The sequence below is a fragment of the Pezoporus wallicus genome, unplaced genomic scaffold (assembly GCF_028554395.1).
Source record: "Pezoporus wallicus isolate ANWC-B61680 ecotype Strahan unplaced genomic scaffold, APGP_CSIRO_Pwel_v1 contig_6382, whole genome shotgun sequence".
NCBI lineage: Eukaryota > Metazoa > Chordata > Aves > Psittaciformes > Psittacidae > Pezoporus > Pezoporus wallicus.
In genome coordinates this window covers 713224-734972 of record NW_026638015.1, presented here as the reverse complement: position 1 = coordinate 734972, position 21749 = coordinate 713224, and the positions used below count along the sequence as shown (strand labels likewise).

The following is a 21749-nucleotide window of genomic DNA, read 5'->3' as shown; positions in this document are numbered from 1 at the left end:
GCAGGAATTAATCTGGGTTGTAACAGATGCATTGCCTGGCTCCAATTCCTTCCTCATGGAAAGTAAGTGAAACATTCAACTCTGCAATTGGTTTTAATACAAAAGTATCCGTTTCCACCTTGTGAGCATGATGGCACTACCAACCTAGATAAAAAACTATAGCGTGAGATGTGAGCCAAGACACTGAATTTTACATAACTCTTGTTATTCATTCTCACACACTAAATCTCTAACAGTATTTCTTCCCCCCAAAAGAAAGTAATTTCTCTAACAAATGCATCTGGGAAGAAGTATCAGAGGAAATCTATTAGCTCAAGTGCTGTACATTAAAAACTGGGAAGAGGTTTGTTCTCTGCAAATTCAGCAGTACTTGTGACTTGCTAATTTAATACTAGAAATTGGCATAAGTATTTGTTTTTTCAAATGACTCATTGCAAAAGATACTGAGCAGACCAAACTGAACATCTTGCCAAAGGTATGTCTAGTATGTCCTGTCTATACCCAACTGGAATATTTGATATGCTTGAGATGATAGGGGAAAAAGCCATAAGTGATGAGCCTCTGTGCCCCTTACCCCACGCCAGATAAAATCAAGACAACATTCATTTAATTTAGGGAAATGACACAAGCAAGTGTTTCAGTAAGATCAGATGCTCTGATGCCTTTGCTATTTCTGCTGAACCATCACTCCTGCTACTCTAAAAGTACAAAGCTAATTTGGCTAATAGGTTGGCAAGGCTTAGTGATAAAAATCCTCAGACCTTTTTTTCTCCATCTCCAAAATCCTTCTGAAAGAGACTGAATTTGGACTTCATCATATACACCCCCTCTCTGCTTTCAGAAGAGCTACAGGATGGTATCAAGGCTGAAGAAGAGGTTTGGTCTTTAGAATATTTACTGTGTTTTTTCCATAAAAACTTTAAACCAGAACACCTTTTTTTTTTTTTTTGCCAGCTGCTAACAGCCTTTGGTTCTTCATCATCCATCGTCCTGGCACATAACCCATACAGCATGAAAACATATCTTGGCCATATTACACATTTTATACGGACAACATTCTTACAGTGTGGATGTTATTTTCCTTTTTGCTCATCCAGTAAATCTAGAACTGTTTTTCCTGTGTGGAAGCTAAGGCAGTGTCCTGGGTTCAGCAGGACATGCAACAGGACTCTGAAGCTTAGAGAAAGCTCTCATCTGGTAAAAACACCAAACTCTAGACTTGTGATATGACTGCAGCACCGCTACATAGGCATGTACAAGATCTTTAGGGCTAACGAGACTATTATTTTTCAAACAAAAGCATTTTAAAGACTGGTTGATGATTCTGCATTTTATTAAATACACAGTAAGATGATTCATGAGTGTATAATTCCAGGGTATATTAAACTGGGTCCAAGAGCTATGTATTTTCTAATGGTACAACAGTAAAGCAAAACAACTATTTTATAGCTGGAATGCTAGATCAGTTCAGTATTACATAACACACTATGAATGGATGGCCAGATGAGATCTTGCAAAACCTGCATTTTAGCTATATTAGATGTCAAAGTTGCTCTCTCTGATGTGTCAAGATTGCAGGTTTCCACTAGTGCTGAAAACAGCAAGTATTTTATGTGCCCATCCAAAACAATTCCCAAGGTTCAAGCAGTATGAAGTCCAAAAATGGAGACACTTCCCAAATAACCTATATTTGGACGCCTTTGCTTTAGTTATGTGACCCTCAGGACACCACATCTTCCTTCCCCTTGCTTCTGTCTATCAGTAACATCCTTTTTGCAGATAAGTGATGCTGCAAAGAACACAGCAAGGACACTTGAGAGCACACCAACAGAAATGCTGACCCAGAGTTACACTGAACATAGAGAAAATGGCTGGCTTGCCTAGGGCAAGCAGAACGGATTGCTAGATTCACAAGTCCTAACCCCATCTCCATGGGGCTAAGAATTTATCATGCATGTTATTTTGTGTATGCCTGACAACAGTGCGCAAGTTCAGAGAGAAAAGGGAGAGAAGGAAGCCAACAAACCAGTTTCCTCCAAGGCTTATCATTTCTCTAAGTGCTTCTTTATCGTGACTGCACACAACCAGTACCACAGACCAAGCTTTCTCTGCCTGAAAATAAACCTGAGCACCACAGCAAGGTGGTGACACCCGTTTGAGGCGAAAAGACTACTGATTTACAGGCTAAGAAACTGACTAGTATAAAGTCGATTTCCTATTCTATTGTCTCGGGGAGTAACAAGATCTTCTGTTTACAAACCAAGGAGTAAAACCACCTTTCCAGTCACATCACTGCAGCAACCCCTTCCCAACGCTGCACACCCCACCTCTTCAAAGCGGGAAGAGGGGGGACCGTTCCGCCCCGAGTCTCCGTTCTACCTGCCCTAACTGTCCTGCCTGCTTCCTCCCGGCAGGGAGCAAGGAGAAGCCGGCGGGGAGGCCCGGGCCCGCTGTGCCCTCACACCGCCACGGTCGAGCCCCCTCCCCGGCCGGCCACACCGCCATTTCCCGTGCGGGGAGCCGCGGCGCAACCCGCAAAAGACACACACCCCACACCCCCACACCCCCCCTCAGGGGCTGCTGCCCGCTCCCCGCCGGGGACCGCTCCACCGCCGCCGGAGCCCCGCGCAGCACCGCGGCCCCGGGAGGATGGAGCAGAGCTCGGCCGGCCCCGCTCCCTCCCCGCACCTCTGCCTCCTCCCGCAGTGACCTTGCGGAAGGGCTCGCCGTACCCGAGCATCACCACAGCGCCGGGGAAGCGTGAGGCGGGCGGGCAGGGGGACCATACCGCAGCTGTCCGCGCGCGGATCACCTCAGGCACCGCCGACCCGGCGGGCTCCGCTCTGCCCTGCCCGACCCCGCTCTCGGCATGTGCGCGCACGCACGTACGGTCCGCACCCGTCGCCTGCGTGATGACCCGGCCCGGTGCCCGGTCCCCGCTCACCTGCCGCTGCCGCCGCCCCCAGCTGCTCTGCGCCGCCCGGCCAGTTCCGCATCGAGCGCCAGGAGCGGAAGGCACCACCGCCTTCCGCAGGGAGGGGGGGAAGAGCGGAGCGAACCACTCGTACCGACGGCGGGGAGGGAAGGAAAGGTGGAGGCGCTTTCGCCGGCCTCCCGCAGGGGAGCGCTGTGGGGGGGGGCAGCGCGGGAGGCAAGATGGCGGGGAGGGAAAGCGGCTCCGCAGACAGGCTGTGTAGGTTACCTGTGCCATACCGGCCACATGGAGCGTTAAATTACTGCGTTAAACCCCCTCTTGGCAAGCAGAAGGGAAACCATAGAATTACAGAATCAGCCAGGTTGGAAAAGAACTTGAAGGTCATCAAGTCCAATCTTGACTTCAGCACCGCCAAAGGCACCGCTAAACCATGTCACCGAGGGCTCATCTACAGGGTATGTAAACTCTTCCAGGGACGGTGGCTCCATCGCTGCCCTGGGAAGCTTGTTCCAATGCTTGAATGTTGTTGCGGTGCAGAATTTTTTCCTGATATCCAACCTAAATCTCTCCTGGCACAACCTGATGCCGTTTCCTCTTGTCCCATCACTTGTTACTTGGGAGACTGACCCCACCTCACTACAGCCTCCTTTCAGGCAGTTGTAGAGAGCTATAAGGTCTCCCCTGAGCCTTCTCTTCTCCAGACTAAACCTCCTCCAGGTCCCTCAGCCATTCCCAACAGCAAAGCCTGGCTCCAGACAAGCAGGGCCAGCAATGGCCACATGGATAAGAAACACGACCGTACACCAAGGAGAGCACTGTGTGCTCTCACCCTTTACTTGCTTCACATCCGTTACCGTATCATATTCACATTATCAATTTGCTACTGGCTTCATCCAATTAAATGAGAATTTGCTTATTAAAAGTTTGAGATACATGGGGGGGGGTGTTAATTCTTTTCCTGCTCCTATGAACCAGCTCACTGTGCAATCAAATAATTTAGTAACAAAAATCACTAAAATAAACCCAAAATGCAACCAAACTTATCACAGCTGTCTCAATGGTTTAAAAAAAAAACAAAACATTTAAAGTGCAAAACAGTAAAATACTTGATTTGATATTCCACATGAATGCTCTTCCCATTGTAAAGGAATTGAGAGTTCAGAAGTACACCCATCCTTTCTTCCCCTGTTGATCTGAATAGTTCATGAGCGAACACAGCCATTGCGTAAGGGCACAGCCAACAGAAAACACCACCAATGCTGTAGTTCAAGCATCCATGATTTCTCCAGTAGCCAAGTTAACAGCAGTAATTTGAAACAGGTAAGGGTACAGAGCCTTAGAGCAGCAGGACTGAGGCTCAAGCCTAGGTAGCATTTTGCAAATATAGAAGTACAAAGGACCACTGCTCTGCAGGGAGGTTCTTCCACTAAACCTGCTTACTTGAGCTGCCTGGGCTAACCCAGGAAGCTGCTATATAACAAAAAGAATAATTCTGTGCTGATTTGCACTTACAATGAAAGAGAATGTGAATATGTAGACAAGGAGTTTATAGTGGATTACATGATAATGAGAAGGGTTGGAGAAGCCACAGCCCAAGAAAATCCCTACTTTCACCACTGCCATCAAACACCAATGTCACGGGTTGTATCTTGTGAACCCCTCAAATATACATGCAATTTTCCCTCTTAAAATAAAGAGCTGCTGCTCAAAATGAAGCTAAAAATGAAGCTGCAGCTTCCTTGCCACTGCCTCTTCTCGCTGTTGACAGTCTCATTCTTTAGCAAATCCTCTGAGCTGGGTCCAGCTGCCCTCTAATCCACCCAGGACTGCCTTGAGCCCTCGAGCTCTGCTCATTACTCCCCACTTCATACCCCGCTGCAGCCTCCTGTAAGCCTATTCCCTATTCCCTCTTCCTCTAGTGGAGTAGTTTAAACTTTATACTCTGGAGTAATGAAGAGATTTCAGCAGAACAGCCGGTGGTGTGGAGCTTTGCTGAATCCACAATCCCCGTTGTGTGCCAAGAACCTGGAAAGCAGCTGATGCTGGACAGCTCTCTGCTTCCCCCCTTCTGCTCTTCCCTTAGAGGTAATGCATGTGGATAGCTACTCCTGTTCTCCTGTGCTAATCATTTCTGATGTACTCATGCCAGGTACCAGCTACAAGATCTCACTGAAATCCGCTCAACAGCCAGGCGCACACTGGACTCCTACTCAGACATGCACAGCATGGTGCACAGGGAGCTAAAATCTCAGAGGCCAAAAGAAACTGCCCGGGGTTGCATTGCTATTTCTTTTCCACCACTTACAGCTTCTCCCCAACCTATATATTCACTTTATCAGCTTTGAGCTTCTTACATCAAGAACTTATTCCATCCTCCTCCAGACTAATGACAGCACATCAGAGAATGTCAAAATCCTGTATTAGGCTTTATTCTTTTATATAAACATTAACATTTCTCAAACAGATTAGTTAAAAATACAGATTTAAACAAGAATTTCTGCAATTGCAACGAGTTATAAAAAACAACAGATTATTTTACAGATTGTTACAAATGCTTTACAAAGGTGCAGAGTGAAGGCCAGTGGCAGGGGACCAACCTCAAGTGCAAAATGGACACGATACCCTCACCACGGGCATAGCGCTCAGATACACAGCCAAAAAAATAATAAACCAACCAAAAAACAAACAAACAAACAAAAAATGAGCCATGTGAACCTCGGTTCTTGGGATGCTCACCGGGCAAGCAAACATAGACCCCTATCACAGAGAAGACTCATGAGACCAAGCTACCAGGATACTAAAGGTTACATCTCTTGAGATCAGCCATAAGGTGTTGTTTCTTAGAAAAGAAGGAACGGGTTTTACAAGAGTATTATTTCTCTTATGGCAAACAAAATATTGGTGTAAATCCTAGAATACTTATGAATGTGGATACTTATGAACTTGGGACATAAATCCAGTGTGGATCTCACAGTGCCCAGAGTGAAGAAAGGATACGAGACCCAAGTGTCCTTCTAAAGCAGTTGGCACTCCTCATACAGGAGGGACCTTCAAGTCCCATGACCATCACTAAAACCTTGAGCAAGTACCTTGGAAAGACTTTGGCAAAAGCAAGAAGACAGATCTGGTTACACCCAATATTCTTGCAGCCCATGATCTGGAAGTTGTGCAGCCCACAGTTTATGCAATGCCCACGTATTTCACCAAATGCAGTGTGTCCTCTCTCCTTGGCTGATACATCTTCACACCTACCTTGGAACACATGCCACATGCTCCAAATTCTTGGAAGTTTTTAGGATCCTTCCACCACACCTACCTTGCCTAGGTACCAGTTCTTCCCACCTATCTTTCTTCTATTCCACCCCTAAAGGTAAAATCTATGCCCTGATTTGTGTGGAACTACAGTTTTCCAGCTGTTAGCAACTCGAAGGTAGAGTGAACTGGCTGAGAACCACCATGAGATAAAACTGTCATGTATTACAGTAAAAAAAATAGTCCACTACTTTATGCCTGACATCCTTCTGATGTACAAACATTCCCTATCCAGAGGACCTCCCTGTTAGATGAAGGGCACTACATATTAGAGGAATCCTTTTTCAAAGGAGGGCCAGAATGAAAGGGCAGCTCTAGAGATGAAGTCTCATAATACAGAAATAACAAGCTACTTCTCTTGGAATCGTAAAGGGCAGCACATACAAGAGATTTTATTTATAGGAAACCCAGTGAAACCCCTAGAACATCCACATTGACTTCCCTGAGCTCCTCAGATCCAGGTACACTGGGGACCCTGCAGAAGCCTTTTGAGCTGGGTTACTCTCAATAGAGAGGATTTGGCAATTTCTTGCAATTGCCTTTTCATAATCAACAAGAGAGAGTATCAATGGGCAAACCCTCAAGACATGCTTAGAGAAGAGAAAGACTCAGAAGGAAGAGGTGCGTGATGGGGGAAGGTCTTCATTTCTACTGTGTTCAGATGTTTTGTGTCATTCCTTTGGGGTATGGGCACTACATTAAAACCAACCCCCCCAATCTGATCTACCCCAGCTGCCTCCTGAATAGTCTCATGACAACACTGAAACCCCAGGATCATCACTCCCTGCACTGCTGAGCCCAGAGTTCAGTGTTTTGGAGAGGGAAAGCTGGCTTCTCATTAGCAAAGGCTGGGAGATGGCATTATGTCAGCACGTCAGTGCCCTGGGAGCATGCGGTCACTCATGCACATCCCAGATTTCTGAGAGCAGGGGAGGGAGTTTCTTGTCCTGCAGCCGAAGGGCAAACACCTGTTCAGAGTGGACACTGCTCAGTGTCCGAAGACTGACCAACTTCATTAACATCCGTGGAAACATCAGGCGGTCCTGCAGAGGCAGACAAATGGGCAGCTGTTAGCAAAGTCACACTAAAACTTGGTTAAAAGATAAATAGAATCACCACACCACATGATGCACTGTAACCACAACCCTGACTTCCTCTAAACCCAGCATGATCCAGGAGGTGACAGTCTGGAAGAACACAAATCATGAGATAGAATGGTTTGGGCTGGAAGGGAGCTTAAAGATCATCCAGTTCCAACCCCCTGCCAATGGGCCCAGACATCTCTCACTAAATGAGGTTGTTCCAACCTGGCCTTGAACACTGCCAGGGATGGGGCAGCCACAGCTTCTCTGGGCACCCTGTGCCAGCACCTCAGCACCCTCACAGGGAAGAATTTTTTCCCAGTATCTAATGTAAATCTCCCCTCTGTCAGGTTAAAGCCCTTCTTCCTTGTCCTGTCACTACCTGCCCTTGTAAAAATTTCCTCTCCAGATTTCTTGTAAGCCCCCCATTAGGCACTGGAAGCTGCTCCAAGATCTCCCGACAAAGAATACTACACCATGTCCTGAAACTCCAGGCTTTCCATCCTGGCTAAACTATGCAATATGCTACAGGACAGAAGGCTGTGAGAGCTCACAAATTATCAAACAGCTACAGAAGGGAAGAACACAACAGCACAGAGAGCAAGAGACCTGTTACAGACAGTACCACAGGAACTGTGCCTGAATAAACACAAAATCAGTTTGCATCATCGCTGGAGATATTCTGGTCAGGCACTTACATTTGGTCTGTTGATACAAATGTAAGAATGAAGGGCTTCCACATAGGTGTGCTGCAGCCTCTCCACCAGGGACTGGTCCTGCACATTCGGTCGGTCTGCCAAAAAGCATGTTACAAGTAAGTAGATGGTCTCGGGCAACTTCACTGAACTCAACATCACTGCCTAACCCCAGTCCCTCAGTACAGTTTCTCCCTAAAAACCTCATCTAGAATTCACCCGGCACAGCGGGAGAGTCCTCCATGACTGCAGCACCTATGTCCATTTTCTGTAACTGTTCTTTCTCAGTGATGGCACATGCGGAGTCTGATCTGACTCCTAGAGAGGTGGAGGGGTAGAGGGACCACACAGCACTACAACAGCGTCTACTGTCACATTCCTGCCCCAGCGAAGATGAGAAGGTGCCACTAGATGTCACTCCTGCTGTGTGACCCGATTCATACAAGAAGTGTGCAGAGTACATTAACGGGACAGTGAAATAGCAGTTTCTAAATGAGGAAGATAAATATCACCTGATTTTAATATACACTTTTCCAGCAGTGGGGAATCTTATTTCCTTTGGAGGTGGAACTAGAAAATTCATAACACAACAAATACCCTAAGCAGAAGTAGTAACACACTTCCTTTATCACTAGACCTTACATACCCTCTATTACTCCTCTTCAGCTTATGACCTTCCTAAACTCTAATTTCTTTGCCCTCTGACTCACTGCTGCAGCTCTTCAGATCTCCTTGGCTTTTTACCTGCAGAGAAAATGTTGATGGCGATTAAAAGTGCATATTCGGCATCGTTCAGCTGTAGCTCATTCATTCCCTTTGAGAACTCAAAGATGGGGTTAATGAACTCAAACTGCAGACCTGCAGCAAACAGAAGGGAACAATGTCAGGTAATGGTTTCCCTCATGGAATAAGCTGCCAGAAACCCACTGCAGTGTGTCAGGGAGTAGGGAGGACAGGAAGGAAGGGAAAAACTCTAATGTTAGATTCCAAGTGTGGTGGAAATCTCCCTTTACATCCCACTACCACAGGTGAGCACCAATAACAGTAGGTGAGGAGTCAGGCTCTAACTGTAAAATGACACTACTTCTCATTTCTCTTAAAGCCTTAAATGCCTCACAGCACACTACCAAGCAACAGCTAAAGGAACATGAAACCAACTATCAGGTAAGTCTATCAGAAAGTGAGAAGCCCACAAGTACATCTACGCTTTCCACTCTCACACCATCACTCCCTTCAAACCCTCTTGCTTTTCACACCATCACTTCCTTCAAACCTTCTTGCTTTTCAAAGCTTTAATCCCATACTCCAAGATTAAAGCTCATCTGAAGTTTGTCTGAGCTGAAAATATATAGTCCCAAGAAGTCTGAACTATGCCATTTCCTTCAGCACAGAAAGCTGGGAGAGCTCAAGCAGAGCCTGACTTGAGCTTCCAATCACCTCTTTTGATAAAGGCAGACAGGCAGAAATGCACTTGGGTATTGTTGTAACATACAGAAGTCACTGTCAAATCAGATCTCTGTGCTATACAATCATGCTGAAAACTTTAGGCCTTTCCCTCCAAAAAGCATCCAAGTTTCTAATTTTCTGCAGCACAGCTACATCAGAGAAGGATGAACAAGCTGCAGGGAATCTTTCTGGCTGCTTGCTTTTTGCCTTCCTAATAATCTGAAGAAAAGGCTATCAGGAACCATCAAAGAGGAAATTTGTATATAAAACCCATCTCAAGTGTAAGTGGTTAGATAGTTACCCAAGGAATCAAAGTCACATGAAAGACAACCAGAGTCTCATTTCCAGAAATGCTGGATACACACTTTTCTGTTACTCCACTGGAAATTATTGCTCATGGAAAAACAGACTTCAGAAACGACATGACCACAGACCATCACATACTGAGCTGCTGACATGACTGAAGCACTCTGCAGGGATCTTCAGTGCACAGTATAGACTTCAGATCAACCGAAGTGTAATCACACTAATGTCACCATTCAAAGCATGCATCCAGATGAGGAAGTGATGTACTTGCAAAGGAGGGAAGACGGGTTTGATTTACTGTTACCTGATATGGCTTTAAAACTACATGTCCACATCAGATCTCTATGAGCAACAAAGCTCACACCAGTTGCTAGCCCTAGGTGCAGTCTTACAGAAAGATTTTAGTGCCATAAGAGTCCAATTTTCCCGAATAAAGCTTACACCTAAAGAAAGAGACAAGAACTAAGCTAGTATCACATGTTAAAGGCAAAAAAGGGTTTGTGGGGCTATTGGTCTGGTCCTGTTCTCAGCCTCTCACCTGACTTCAGTTTTAATGCCTCACATACTATTTCCAGCAGCTCACGTTAAAACAGAAAAGATGAACACAAGACACAGGGAAGGAAGAAACACCTGTCTAATGCACCACCTGCTTTGGCGAAGTCATCCCGATTATAGCTCAGGTCCTTAAGAAAGGTGATGCTCTCAATCTCTGGATTATAGCGCCGAGATGTCTCCAACAACATCACCTGAAACCAGAAACAGATTTACTTGATTTGAAAACAGGGAAGAATGTTACAATATCAGTAATTTGTGGAGTGTCAGAGCATCTCTGGAGGAAAAAAATAACCAACCAACCAACCAACCAAAACCCAAAACCAAATTCTACTGCATCCTTTGTGGTATCAGCTTCAGGGAGGGGGGGAAAATCTGCTTACCACTACCAAGGCTCTTGCCTCATTCTCCTCCATGGCCCTATAGCCAGGCATTGCAGTAATGGTCCCAGAGCTGAGGTCCTTCAGCCTGCCATCCCCAAAAATGGGATGGAACCACGTGAATAGTCCAGATTCTTTTCTCTCTGCTACTGTGTATTGTGGAGGAGCCAAACTCTCACCTCTATGGTAGACGTCTTCAATAAAGCGATCTGATCTTCCCTAGTGAGCTCCAGGAAGCCAGGTAGTTGCTTGGCAAAGTCCACAATCTCTTGCACAGAGATAATTGCAAGTTCTGTGAAGTGAGCAAAACGCTGCTGCCTTGCTTCACGGTTATTAGGGTCTGGAATTTGGGGCCATGGCTGTGGGAATGGGAAGAGAAGGTGTATGTGAAAGATGGAGCCAGGGCAGAAAGATGAGAAGATGAACAGAGAAAGAAAATGAGACACATTGAAGCATCATCATCCTTTGCTATTCTTTACAGAACTTCATCCCATAGATACAATACCTAAAGTGTATCTGTTCTCCCACATAATCTACCCACTATCCGTGGAGCTGGATAGTTGTCAGTCCTTCTCTCTCTCTCTATGGTAAGATGCTAGGGGAAAACCGATCGGGACGGACGTGGAATTGTGCATTGGCTGGAGCACTCTTTTACTAACCACGTCTCCCAGCCAATATAGAAATTAAGTACCTTCTGCAGTCCAGCTCCCAAAAGATTTGGATGCACCACTGTACAAAGGTGCCCTGACAGCCCTCCAAGGTTCATCCCAGGTTAGCCAGAAGGGCTGGGGCACGGACTAGGCATGTGCCTGCCCAACTCTGCAGTGAGTGCTGGGAGACGTGGTTAGTAAAAGAGTGCTCCAGCCAATAATCAGAGCAAGCAGAGACAGGGCGCCTGACCAGCTGGCGGTGGGAGAGCCGATAAGAAAATGGATCTTTGCCCAAATTCTTGTACCCCAGTCCCAGGGACAGACCTCCCTGAACTGCATTTTCCATATGAACTGTGGCTGTGCTGTTGTACACTGCAGATTGTATTTTGACTGCTACTGCTGAACCCAGGACAAAATCCAACTCCCCAAACTTTTTCTGATTTTGGGAACATTGGTAGAGTTCTTACCGTCACTTTGAGCCTGTCAGTGAATGAGCGTTGGTTGCACTGCTGCTGAGCAGCCACCAGCTTCTTTATCATGCTCAGCTGTTCAGGGGTCAGCTTGTGGGAAGGGCTTGGCGGATTCGGAGGGTTTGGACGCACCACCACTGTCCGAGCCTGATCATCTTCCTGCTTCTTCATTTTCTTCAGTCGGATCTGTTCTTCAGACAGAACATCTAAAGAAGGAACAGTCAGAGATCAATCATGACATACAAACACACTGGAAACCCCACGGAACACAGGGTAACATGCTGTGGATGGAGAGGCAGAGATCACAGCTGCCTGTATCTGGTGCAAAGTGTACACAACACAGGCAGTAAACAATGATACTGCTCATTTGTTTCTCCCTCCTTTCCCCACTTCAAGTTGTTCCATTGCCTTTCACTTCATACTGTCTTGCAAAGTGTTCACAAAGGACAGAAGCTCCCTTCACAATCTTAGAAAGATAACAGTGACTTGCCCCATTGAGCAATTCCCCCAAACTTCATGTTCTAACAGATTCCAACAGGTGCTCTGTGGACATGCCATGGTGTGTCCATTGGATTTTATATTATCCTGCTGTTGCATCTTTTCCCGATATTGCTAAATTAACAACTTGTGTCATTTCATCTTCCTCTTGAGAGGTCACAGTCAGTACTGGATGGAGTCCAAGAGTGAAAGAGCAGCAAACTGTAGAGTAGTAACACACTGGAAGATGATAATGAAAGAATAGCTTGTCATAAAACACACCAAGGACCACAAGTCCTTCAGTAGGGCTGTAAGTCAGTCATGAGGTCAAAGGATATGTCATTCAGTAAGCACAGAAATAAGGCACACTGCTATCATCGTAAGGAATAAAGCAATTCAGAGGTATGTGTTGTGAAAATCTGACTGGACCAACTGCTCATTAGCTAATCTCAATATACAAACCTGTTAACAGCCTGCAACTGAGTTAACAGAAGAATTCACCATTTTGAATGTAGAGGAGGTTGTTGTTTCTTTAAGTCAAAGCTGCAAAAAATATCTGCAAGCTGCACTCAAAAACCCAGGCAGCTACCAGACAGACCTGGATTCAAGGACTGTCTTCAAGAAAACCATCCTGTTAGTGATGAGTGAACAAAAAGAAGAAAAGGGACTGATGGGATAAAAAACAACAAATGAACCACCACGCATCTTCAGGAACAAAGCTAAAAATGAAGGCAGGCCCCAAAACTAAACAAGTATATACATGCACTTCTTAAAAGGATTATGTTAAACATGAAGACAAGAAATGAACATCTATCATGAGACAGCATTCTGAAATGGACAGTCCAGTCCACAGGACTGGAGGGAAAGATGGAAGAACATGGCATGTTCAAGCTGAGAGTAACCTTTATCCCTGACTTCCAACAGGGAAGATGCACACACAGGTATGCACACACACAGAAATGACAATTCAAACAGCCAAGAATATCCAAGACAATTACCAAATTAAGGGGGATCTGTAAAATTAGAGAATGCTAGTCACCATGTTAGTTTAAGAAGGAAAGTAATTGATCCAAGTGATTACAGTCCCTCGTCTTGGGACTCAGATCCACAAGGAATTTATAGCTGAGTAACAAGTTAACCAGGTATTACTGAATCCCGAAAATTGCCTATGTGCAAGCTTTTACACCATGCTAAATTCAGAGCATCTAAGTTACTTGGTTTGCCATACAGGAACTATTTAACCTCATAGCTCATGCTGGCTTAAGAACAATAAACTGGCCATGAATAACTTCAGCCTGGGAATTAGAAGAATGTTTCCAACAATTAGCAGAGGGAAGTTCTGGAATGAGCTTCCAAGTGAAACAGCTGGAGGAAAAAGCCCTTGGTTCCTGTCAAGATTAACAAGATGAATTTGCAGTGGGATTACAGTGTTGACAAGAATTGCTGAGCACTTGATAATAACTCAAAGATTCCTTTTGGCCTAATTTTCCAGAGCTGTCTTCAACATAAGACAATGAGTAAAGACAGAAATGAGGCTTTCTGCTATCTACCTGCAATAGAAGGTTAGCAAGGTGGATGAGCAGCCTTGCAGCTCAGCAGGACTCACTTTTTGCAGAACTATTTTTATAAGATGTTTCCGAAATACCCTCTGTTCCTCACTGTTCCGGATGCTGGATGTCAGAGGAGACTTCATACGGATTTAATGTTAACCGAGCATCCACTTGGTCAGCCTTGGTCAACAAAGGGATGAAACCCAGATACCTTGGCTGAAGAGGGCTATGCGAGAGGAACGCCGTTGAATATTCAGAAACAGCAGCTTTATGGCTCGTGGGAGAAAAATAGCAGAGTTCACTAAAGGGAGCAACGAGATCAGGCCTGCACAAACACAGCTGCAGGGCTGTGGTGCTGCCCTTGACCTCTGTCACAAGCTCACAGCATGAGGCAAAGGGAAGTGTCTGTTCAAAGAGCACAGTGAGCAACTTTGCAGTCCCAATCAAAAGACAGGCAGAAGCCTGAGTTTACTGATACAGTTGACAGCATATTGAAGAACACTTAAATCTTGGATGCAAGTCTCTCTCCTCTGATGTCATGGGCCACACGTTCTTACAAGGCATACAGCAGGACTGGGGCTCTCAGCACACTGGTGGTGTTCCACCAACAGCCTCACCTCTCCACGTGATTCTGGTGTCCTCAACAAAAAGGACATGGAACTGTTGGAACAAGTCCAGAGGAGGGCCATGAGGATGATCAAGGGACTGGAGCACCTCCCATATGAAGACAGGCTGAGGAAGTTGGGGCTGTTCAGCCTGGAGAAGAGAAGGCTGCGTGGAGACCTCATAGCAGCCTTCCAGTATCTGAAGGGGGCCTATAGGGATGCTGGGGAGGGACTCTTCATTAGGGACTGTAGTGACAGGACAAGGGGTAACGGGTTCAAACTTAAACAGGGGAAGTTTAGATTGGATATAAGGAAGAAGTTCTTTACTGTAAGGGTGGTGAGGCACTGGAATGGGTTGCCCAGGGAGGTTGTGAATGCTCCATCCCTGGCAGTGTTCAAGGCCAGGTTGGACAGAGCCTTGGGTGACATGGTTTAGTGTGAGGTGTCCCTGCCCATGGCAGTGGGGTTGGAACCAGATGATCTTAAGGTCCTTTCCAACCCTGACTATTCCACGATTCTTGCTATGCACTCAGTGATTTCCATGTGCATTCCAGCCCACATGTGACCCCCAAGCACTCACGTTGCCCCCTTCTTTTCATCCCCGGCCCATGCTCACACACCTCCTGCCCCAACACCACTGTGCTCCCGCCACCACCACTTCCCACACTCACACTGCTCCCGCATTCCTGCCTCCTGGCACTTGCGCAGCCGGCACTCCTGGCACTTGCGCCGCATGTACATGTCCATCTCACACTTGCCACCGTTCTTGCAGACGTACTGCGCACCCTTGATGACGCTGCGGCGGAAGAAGCCCTTGCAGCCTTCACAGCTCAGCACGTTGTAGTGGAAGCCGGAGGCCTTGTCCCCACACACACTGCACACCTCATTGCCCAGCATCTTCGGCGCTGGGCCCTTCTTCCGCTTCAGGGGGGGATTTTCTACCAAACGAACAGTACCAAGGAAAAAGAGGGAAGAAGAAAAGAAACCCCACACATGTGAGGGAAGCACGGTGTCTGCAGCTGACTGCCCCGTTCCTGACAAGAACCAATAGGGTTCACGCAAACCCACTATTTCCCAAACATACGGAATTCACCTCCAGTTCTCTTACTTCTGTTCCTTGCCACACTCACGCACAAGGATAAGGAATAATGGTTCAGCAACCAAATAGTGACAGAAAACCAGTGCTGAAACTATGACCCTGCAAAAAGCAGACTCAGTAGGCAATCTCTGTACTGGAACACTTGGGGAAACTGTCAAGACAGAAGACAGCAATTTGGTGGTGTTAGGGGCAATAAGCAGGCAAGCAGCACACTGCACAAGCCCTGTGAACATTTGGAACCCCAAAGCCTTCATTTCTTCTTCAATGAAGAGCATTCCCCATTCCTAAAACTGAAGCACGCTCATACTGATAGTTCATTTACTAAACCTTATTATTCCATCTGGAACACAAGGCCTTCACTACAGCCTCACATTTCAGATGGCAGGCTGAGAAAGTTGGGGCTGTTCAGCCTGGAGAAGAGAAGGCTGTGTGGAGACCTCATAGCAGCCTTCCAGGATCTGAAGGGGGGCTATAGGGGTGCTGGGGAGGGACTCTTCATTAGGGACTGTAGTGATAGGACAAGGGGTAACGGGTTAAAACTTAAACAGGGGAAGTTTAGATTGGATATAAGGAGGAAATTCCTTCCTGTTAGAGTGGTGAGGCACTGGAATGGGCTGCCCAGGGAGGTTGTGAATGCTCCATCCCTGGCAGTGTTCAAGACCAGGTTGGACGAAGCTTTGGGTGAGACAGTTTAGTGTGAGGTGTCCCTGCCCATGGCAGGGGGGCTGGAACTGGATGATCTTAAGGTCCTTTCCAACCCTAACTATTCTATGATTCTACGGTGTTGTGGAGTAGCTCCCAGTTCTTCCTATATTATTCTGACAGATCTTCATCTTGTCACTGGGTGTTTTCTGAAAACACCTTTGGTAAACTCCATTGTGTCTCACTTTAAGCACCCCAGCCAAATGCTTGCCAATGTTATTTGTGTATCCCCTCCCTATTAGCCATCTCTCTTTTAATTCCATTTAATTCTAGCCATGCTGACATCTGACATGTCCTTCTGCACAGTTCATAGCACAAGTATTTTTCTTTATGTCAGATAGTATAGATTTTTCTGTCAGCTGTTCATAAAGATTACAACCAGCATGTCTTGATAAATCTTCAGATTATGCTCAGATTTGCCTGGAAAGCCTTTACACTGGAGTTAATTCATAGGGATTGGTTTGCAGGACAAGGCTGCTGCATTTCCTGATCAGCATCAGGGTTACAATGGCATATCTCATGCTCGTACACATGGTTCTAATACTTCTATCTTTATCTATTAGATCTCAGAAATACTATTCTGCTCAAGTTCCTGAAATGGTAATGAGTTTTAGGTAGGTCTCAGAAATTACTCTTGTCCTTTACTTCATATTGGTTTTCACAACCTTAAGTGTCTTGGTGTCAAATTTTTAATCCCACAGACTTTACAGAGGTCTGGAGGTCACTCATTTTGGCCTTCACTTCTATTTGCAGATGGGACAGCAGGAAAATGTCATCAGAAAGGTTAAGTCTCTGATATTTCCCTCTCTTGTTCTACAGTATTTCTCTTCACACAATCTATTTCTAAGAGGAAATTATGCAATGCCAACGGTTATTTCATAGACTCACAGAACGGTTAGGGTTGGAAAGGACCTTAAGATCATCCAGTTCCAAACCTCCTGCCATGGGCAGGAACACCTCACACTAAACCATGGCTCTATCCAACCTGGCCTTGAATGCCACCAGGGATGGAGCATTCACACCTTCCCTGGGAAACCCATTCCAGTGCCTCAGCACCCCTACAGTAAAGAACTTCTTCCTTATATCCAAATATTATATTCAAATTACTTATATTCAAATTAATTAGTCTGCCATTGCACATACATGAATGGGTATAATAACTTTGTGGAAGCCTCAGAACATGTTCATATGTTTCTGAGAGCAACAGAGTAACTTAAAGACTTCCAAAGATTAAACTATCCATCTTGTGGATTTCTTAGCTGTCTTTCAGGCATTACATAAACATCTGATTACCGTTTATTGAGACACATGGTCTTAATTCTTGGATTTATGCAAATTATTTTCCATCTCTGAACACTGATCATTTTAGTTAAACAGCTTATTATTGTCTTTTTCTGTAGTGAAAGAGAACATCACAGTCATTTGAGATGTACCAAGCATGAATGCTATCTCTGCACCTTTAGCTCCCATTAGAGTCCTCCCCTTCTTTGCTAGATCCCCCATTTAATAACTTTTTCCACATTTTGTGGCCTTTGTTTTTGCATTTTTATACGACACTTATTGTTTTCTTTCCCTGTCCTTAAATCCGTTTTAAGAACTTTTATTGGCTAATATCTCTTTGCCTTTCAGCTACTGTCTTTGTTTCTACTCTACCCGTAAGCCCTAACCGACTGCTCAGATCACCTCTTTATATGAGGGATTGCCCATTGCCTCATTGTTTAGCAAATACATTTATTTGTCATATTTTCTTTAACTTGCCAACTATATGTTGGACACCTCACTTGTGCTTTCTTGTTTTTCCTGTTACCCATCAGAGATGGGTAATACTACATCTCCTTACAGTTTAACAGTGTAGGATTGTGTGTGTCAGCAGCAATTGTAACTGCAAAATCTCAGTATTATTTCCTGATATCCTTTTGACCTCAGTTAACCTCAGAAATATGTAGAGGAAATTTCTATTGTCTTCCCATTATATGAATCTGCAAGAACCTATTATTTCTTTGCATCACTAACTTGTTGTATTGTCACCTGTAACAAAGCTTTATTGTTCACCAGGTTTTGAAAAGGCTATCAAAAAGAAATTCAGTTTACTGTCATGGACCTAGCCTCTGGAAGGTCAAGTAAGCAAAGTACTCAACACATCTATCACCTGCGTAAATCCAGTGATCTTCAGCTATCAAGAACTGATTCTATTCTTAGACATTCTCTCTGAGTGCCTCAAGCAGAGCAGAACTCACACTAAATTTTGCCAAGTATCAATTTTTCCAGCTGAAAGAATGGATAGCCTTCAGGTTGCATGGATTTAGTACGAATTTTTCCATACCTGCTTGCTCAGGGGGGTTTTCTGAGCCAGGTAAGAGTGAAAGCCCTTCCTCCTCCATCTCAAATACACTTGCCACCCTCTTCCCATGATCCTGTGTGCTGAGTTGAGTGGGACCCATGGAGGCCACACAGGAAGGGCTCACTATAATCTCATCGCTGCAGCATTGTTACTGCCAAGCAAGGGGCCGCAGGCGTCTTTCTTCAAGGTCTTTAGTTTCTCTCTGCCACTGAAAGTCAGAAAGGAAGTACCTGTGGAAAAAACACAAATACAAAAGAGGCAGAGTTCAACTACTGAGGCTGTTAACTCTCCAAATCCATTACAAGCTGCATAACAAACGAGCTTCAAGAGTTTGTTTCCTTATTTATTCCAAGGGACAATTGGCTTTGTTTTATCGATGTTTATGCTCTTGAAACACAGTATTTTAACAAACTGTGTTAAAGGTACAAGATTAGCACAGCCAGGAACAAAACTATCTGTCTATTGCCAAAACATTCATCCAAGCAGAACAAGTCTTCATTACTGCTAACACCATGAGAGGACTTCAGCCCTGACCTCTTCAGGTGTGTAAGAAGGAAATTCCAGACTTTACAACTGGTTGCCTTTGTTAAAGCTTCCAGTAACAAATAGCTCATTGCTGCCCTGGATTTTATGGCATGCACTGCAGCACACATAGAACATTGTAAAAGACAATTTTGCTACAGTTATTTAGCAAATACCACAAAACATCAAATTTCCCTATTAATATCATTATGCAAAGGTGGTGTCAAAGATTAATGATGTATCAAAGATGAGGATGACAAATCCTTCCTTCACCTACAGAAAGAAATTGAAAGCCAGCATCATACCTACAGGAAATGATGCCACCCTCAGGAAAGAGGTTCACCACCCCCTTTCTGAAGATACCCTTTTCTGGAACCTGGAAACCATACTGAAAAGCAGCTTTATTATACAGCACTAACTCCACTGCAGAACCTGAACCAGGAAAGTGAATCCAATCACTTCTTCCAAAAAGCCCCACCTGCACAGAAAAAGGCCTCACTGGTTTGACTGCACAGACTTAGTGAAACTGGTGCAAACTGCTGATGTAAACAGCCCTAATCTGATTGAACATGCATCTGATCAGTTGATCTTAACTCAGCGATTTACCAATGCGAGCTAAGGGGATTAACCGATTTAAAAAGCAACTATGTTAAAGGCCTGTACCAGTTTAACTTGAGTGATTGAGTTGAGGACTGGAAGCCTGCCATTCTCTGAAAGACAGGAGATGACAGAAAGCTGGGCAGCAGCCCAGCTACAAAAGCATCAGGTAAGCAGGATCATGCCCCACACACTGCTGAATGGGAAGAGGTAGAGGTCCCAAAGTCCCTTCTTCCCTCCTGAGTTTTTGGACCAGATTGCATAACTCTTCTTAGAACACCAAAGGCAAAGATGAAAGTAATAATTCCACAAACCAGCCCCTCCCTGGACTCTGAAAGGGTCATCAAGCACAAGAGCCGTCATGCTGTCAAGCCTGCTGAGCTCCTGCCATCTCCCATTACACAGTGGCAGGTAATAAGGTGTTAAAAACCACAGGGCACATTAATCCACGTGAGCTTTGTAAACACAGCCTCAGAGTGTATAAGGAGTTCAGAGATCCCTCCCTTCTGATGCACGCAGCCACTGAATCGCTGGACTGCAGCAACTGAAAACCTTGTGGAGAGGCACTGAGCATCAGATGGAGATAGGAACTGCACTGAAACAAACCCAAACCAAACTTGTATTCCCAGTCCATGTACATTCACTGATGCCGATATCAGATGTCTCTGGACATGTTTGGGCATGAAACAACAAAGCTAAGTGTAGTGCCTCAGTGCATCTCCACATTCCATTAAACCATGCAAAAGAGTCACTCAAACATTAACTATTGTGCAGAATGAATCACCAGCAGCAGTCCCACAGTCATTTTCCAAAGGAAGAGTTTGATCCCCCATCTGAAGGGCTGAGTGATAGCTCTAAGGCCCCACTGCCTCCAGTTCAGTGACCCAGTCTTGCTGCATCCCAGCCACAACTGCTACCTATTCCAGAAAGCAAAAGAGGAGTATCCAGCCTGCTGGGATTTCAAAACTGTGTCATGCACAACCATAACTGACACTGCAAGAGCAAAACTTGCTGTCAGCAGGACATCTGGAGCCCAAAGGGGAGTTTCCAAGAGACTGCAGGCTTCCTGGCAACATCTGCAGCTACCAGCCGGGAGTGGAGTATAAGTCCATGTGCACACCCAGGGCATGATGAAGGATAAGGCCTATCAGCTACCCTCTTCATGCTTAATGCCAACCCACACATTCCTACTTCATGCACCAGCCACCTCAAAGGGCCAGACAGGAGAGGCCCCTCATCTTTTTTGCTCCCAAGACACAGCATGGTTTAGTTTTGTAGATGCACTAACAATTGTAGGCTATGGGAAACCCACCTAACTATAAACAGCAGCACTCTGCTGCTAGGTAGAATCATAGAATGGTTTGGGTTGGAAAGGACCTTAAGATCACCCAGTTCCAACCCCCTGCCATGAGGACCAATGCCTTACACTAGGCTATGTCACCCAAAGCTCTGTCCAACCTGGCCTTGAGCACTGCCAGGGATGGAGCATTTGCCACTTCTTTGGGCAACCTGTGCAGTGCCTCAGCACCCTCACAGTAAAGAACTTCTTCCTTATATCCAACCTGAACTTCCCCTGTTTAAGTTTAAACCCATTCTCCCTTGTCCTATCACTACAGTCCGTGATGAAGAGCCCCTCTCCACCATCCTTGTAGACCCCCTAAAGGGAGTAAAGAAACCTAAACTAGCATTTTCCCCACAGGTACACAAGTGAGAGGCTCTATGACTAGGCCAGGGAATTAGGTGTCACAGAAATACAGGAGGGCTGTTTTCAAATGACTATGAGTTATGCACTAAACTCCATGTTACTAGAGGATAACATCTCCCAATTTGCACTGCCACTTCAGCTAAAAATGCAGAAAGGTGATGCAAGGCATAACTGCAAGAAGGAACACTGTCTTCTTCACATAATCTGCTGCGCTGCCGCCCACTGACTGCCTCAACTCTGTCAGTTTTAGAAACCAGGGCTGGCCAAGTGACAGAAGATGAAGCAACTGCTTCTCTCCAACGCAGCGTCTAGAACAGAGGAAC

At 45.4% G+C, this 21749-nt stretch overlaps 1 protein-coding gene across 2 annotated transcripts; it reads right to left on the bottom strand.

The window, feature by feature from the left end:
* Positions 1-5337: 5337 nt before the first annotated feature.
* NR1H3 (nuclear receptor subfamily 1 group H member 3) lies at positions 5338-20789 on the bottom strand. 2 transcript variants are annotated; one of them, XM_057408854.1, is made up of 8 exons: positions 18585-20747; positions 15132-15398; positions 11826-12034; positions 10888-11067; positions 10423-10522; positions 8769-8882; positions 8028-8122; positions 5338-7290 (listed from the first exon to the last, which is right to left on the bottom strand). In XM_057408854.1, exons 1-8 carry the CDS (start codon positions 18700-18702, stop codon positions 7144-7146), a joined length of 1230 nt encoding a protein of 409 aa, XP_057264837.1. In that variant the 5' UTR covers positions 18703-20747; the 3' UTR covers positions 5338-7143. The 2 variants fall into 2 exon arrangements, 1 of the variants encoding a protein (XP_057264837.1); XR_008972113.1 differs by having other exon boundaries at positions 7272-7290; positions 8671-8882; positions 18585-20789.
* Between the last annotated feature and the right edge of the window lie 960 nt (positions 20790-21749).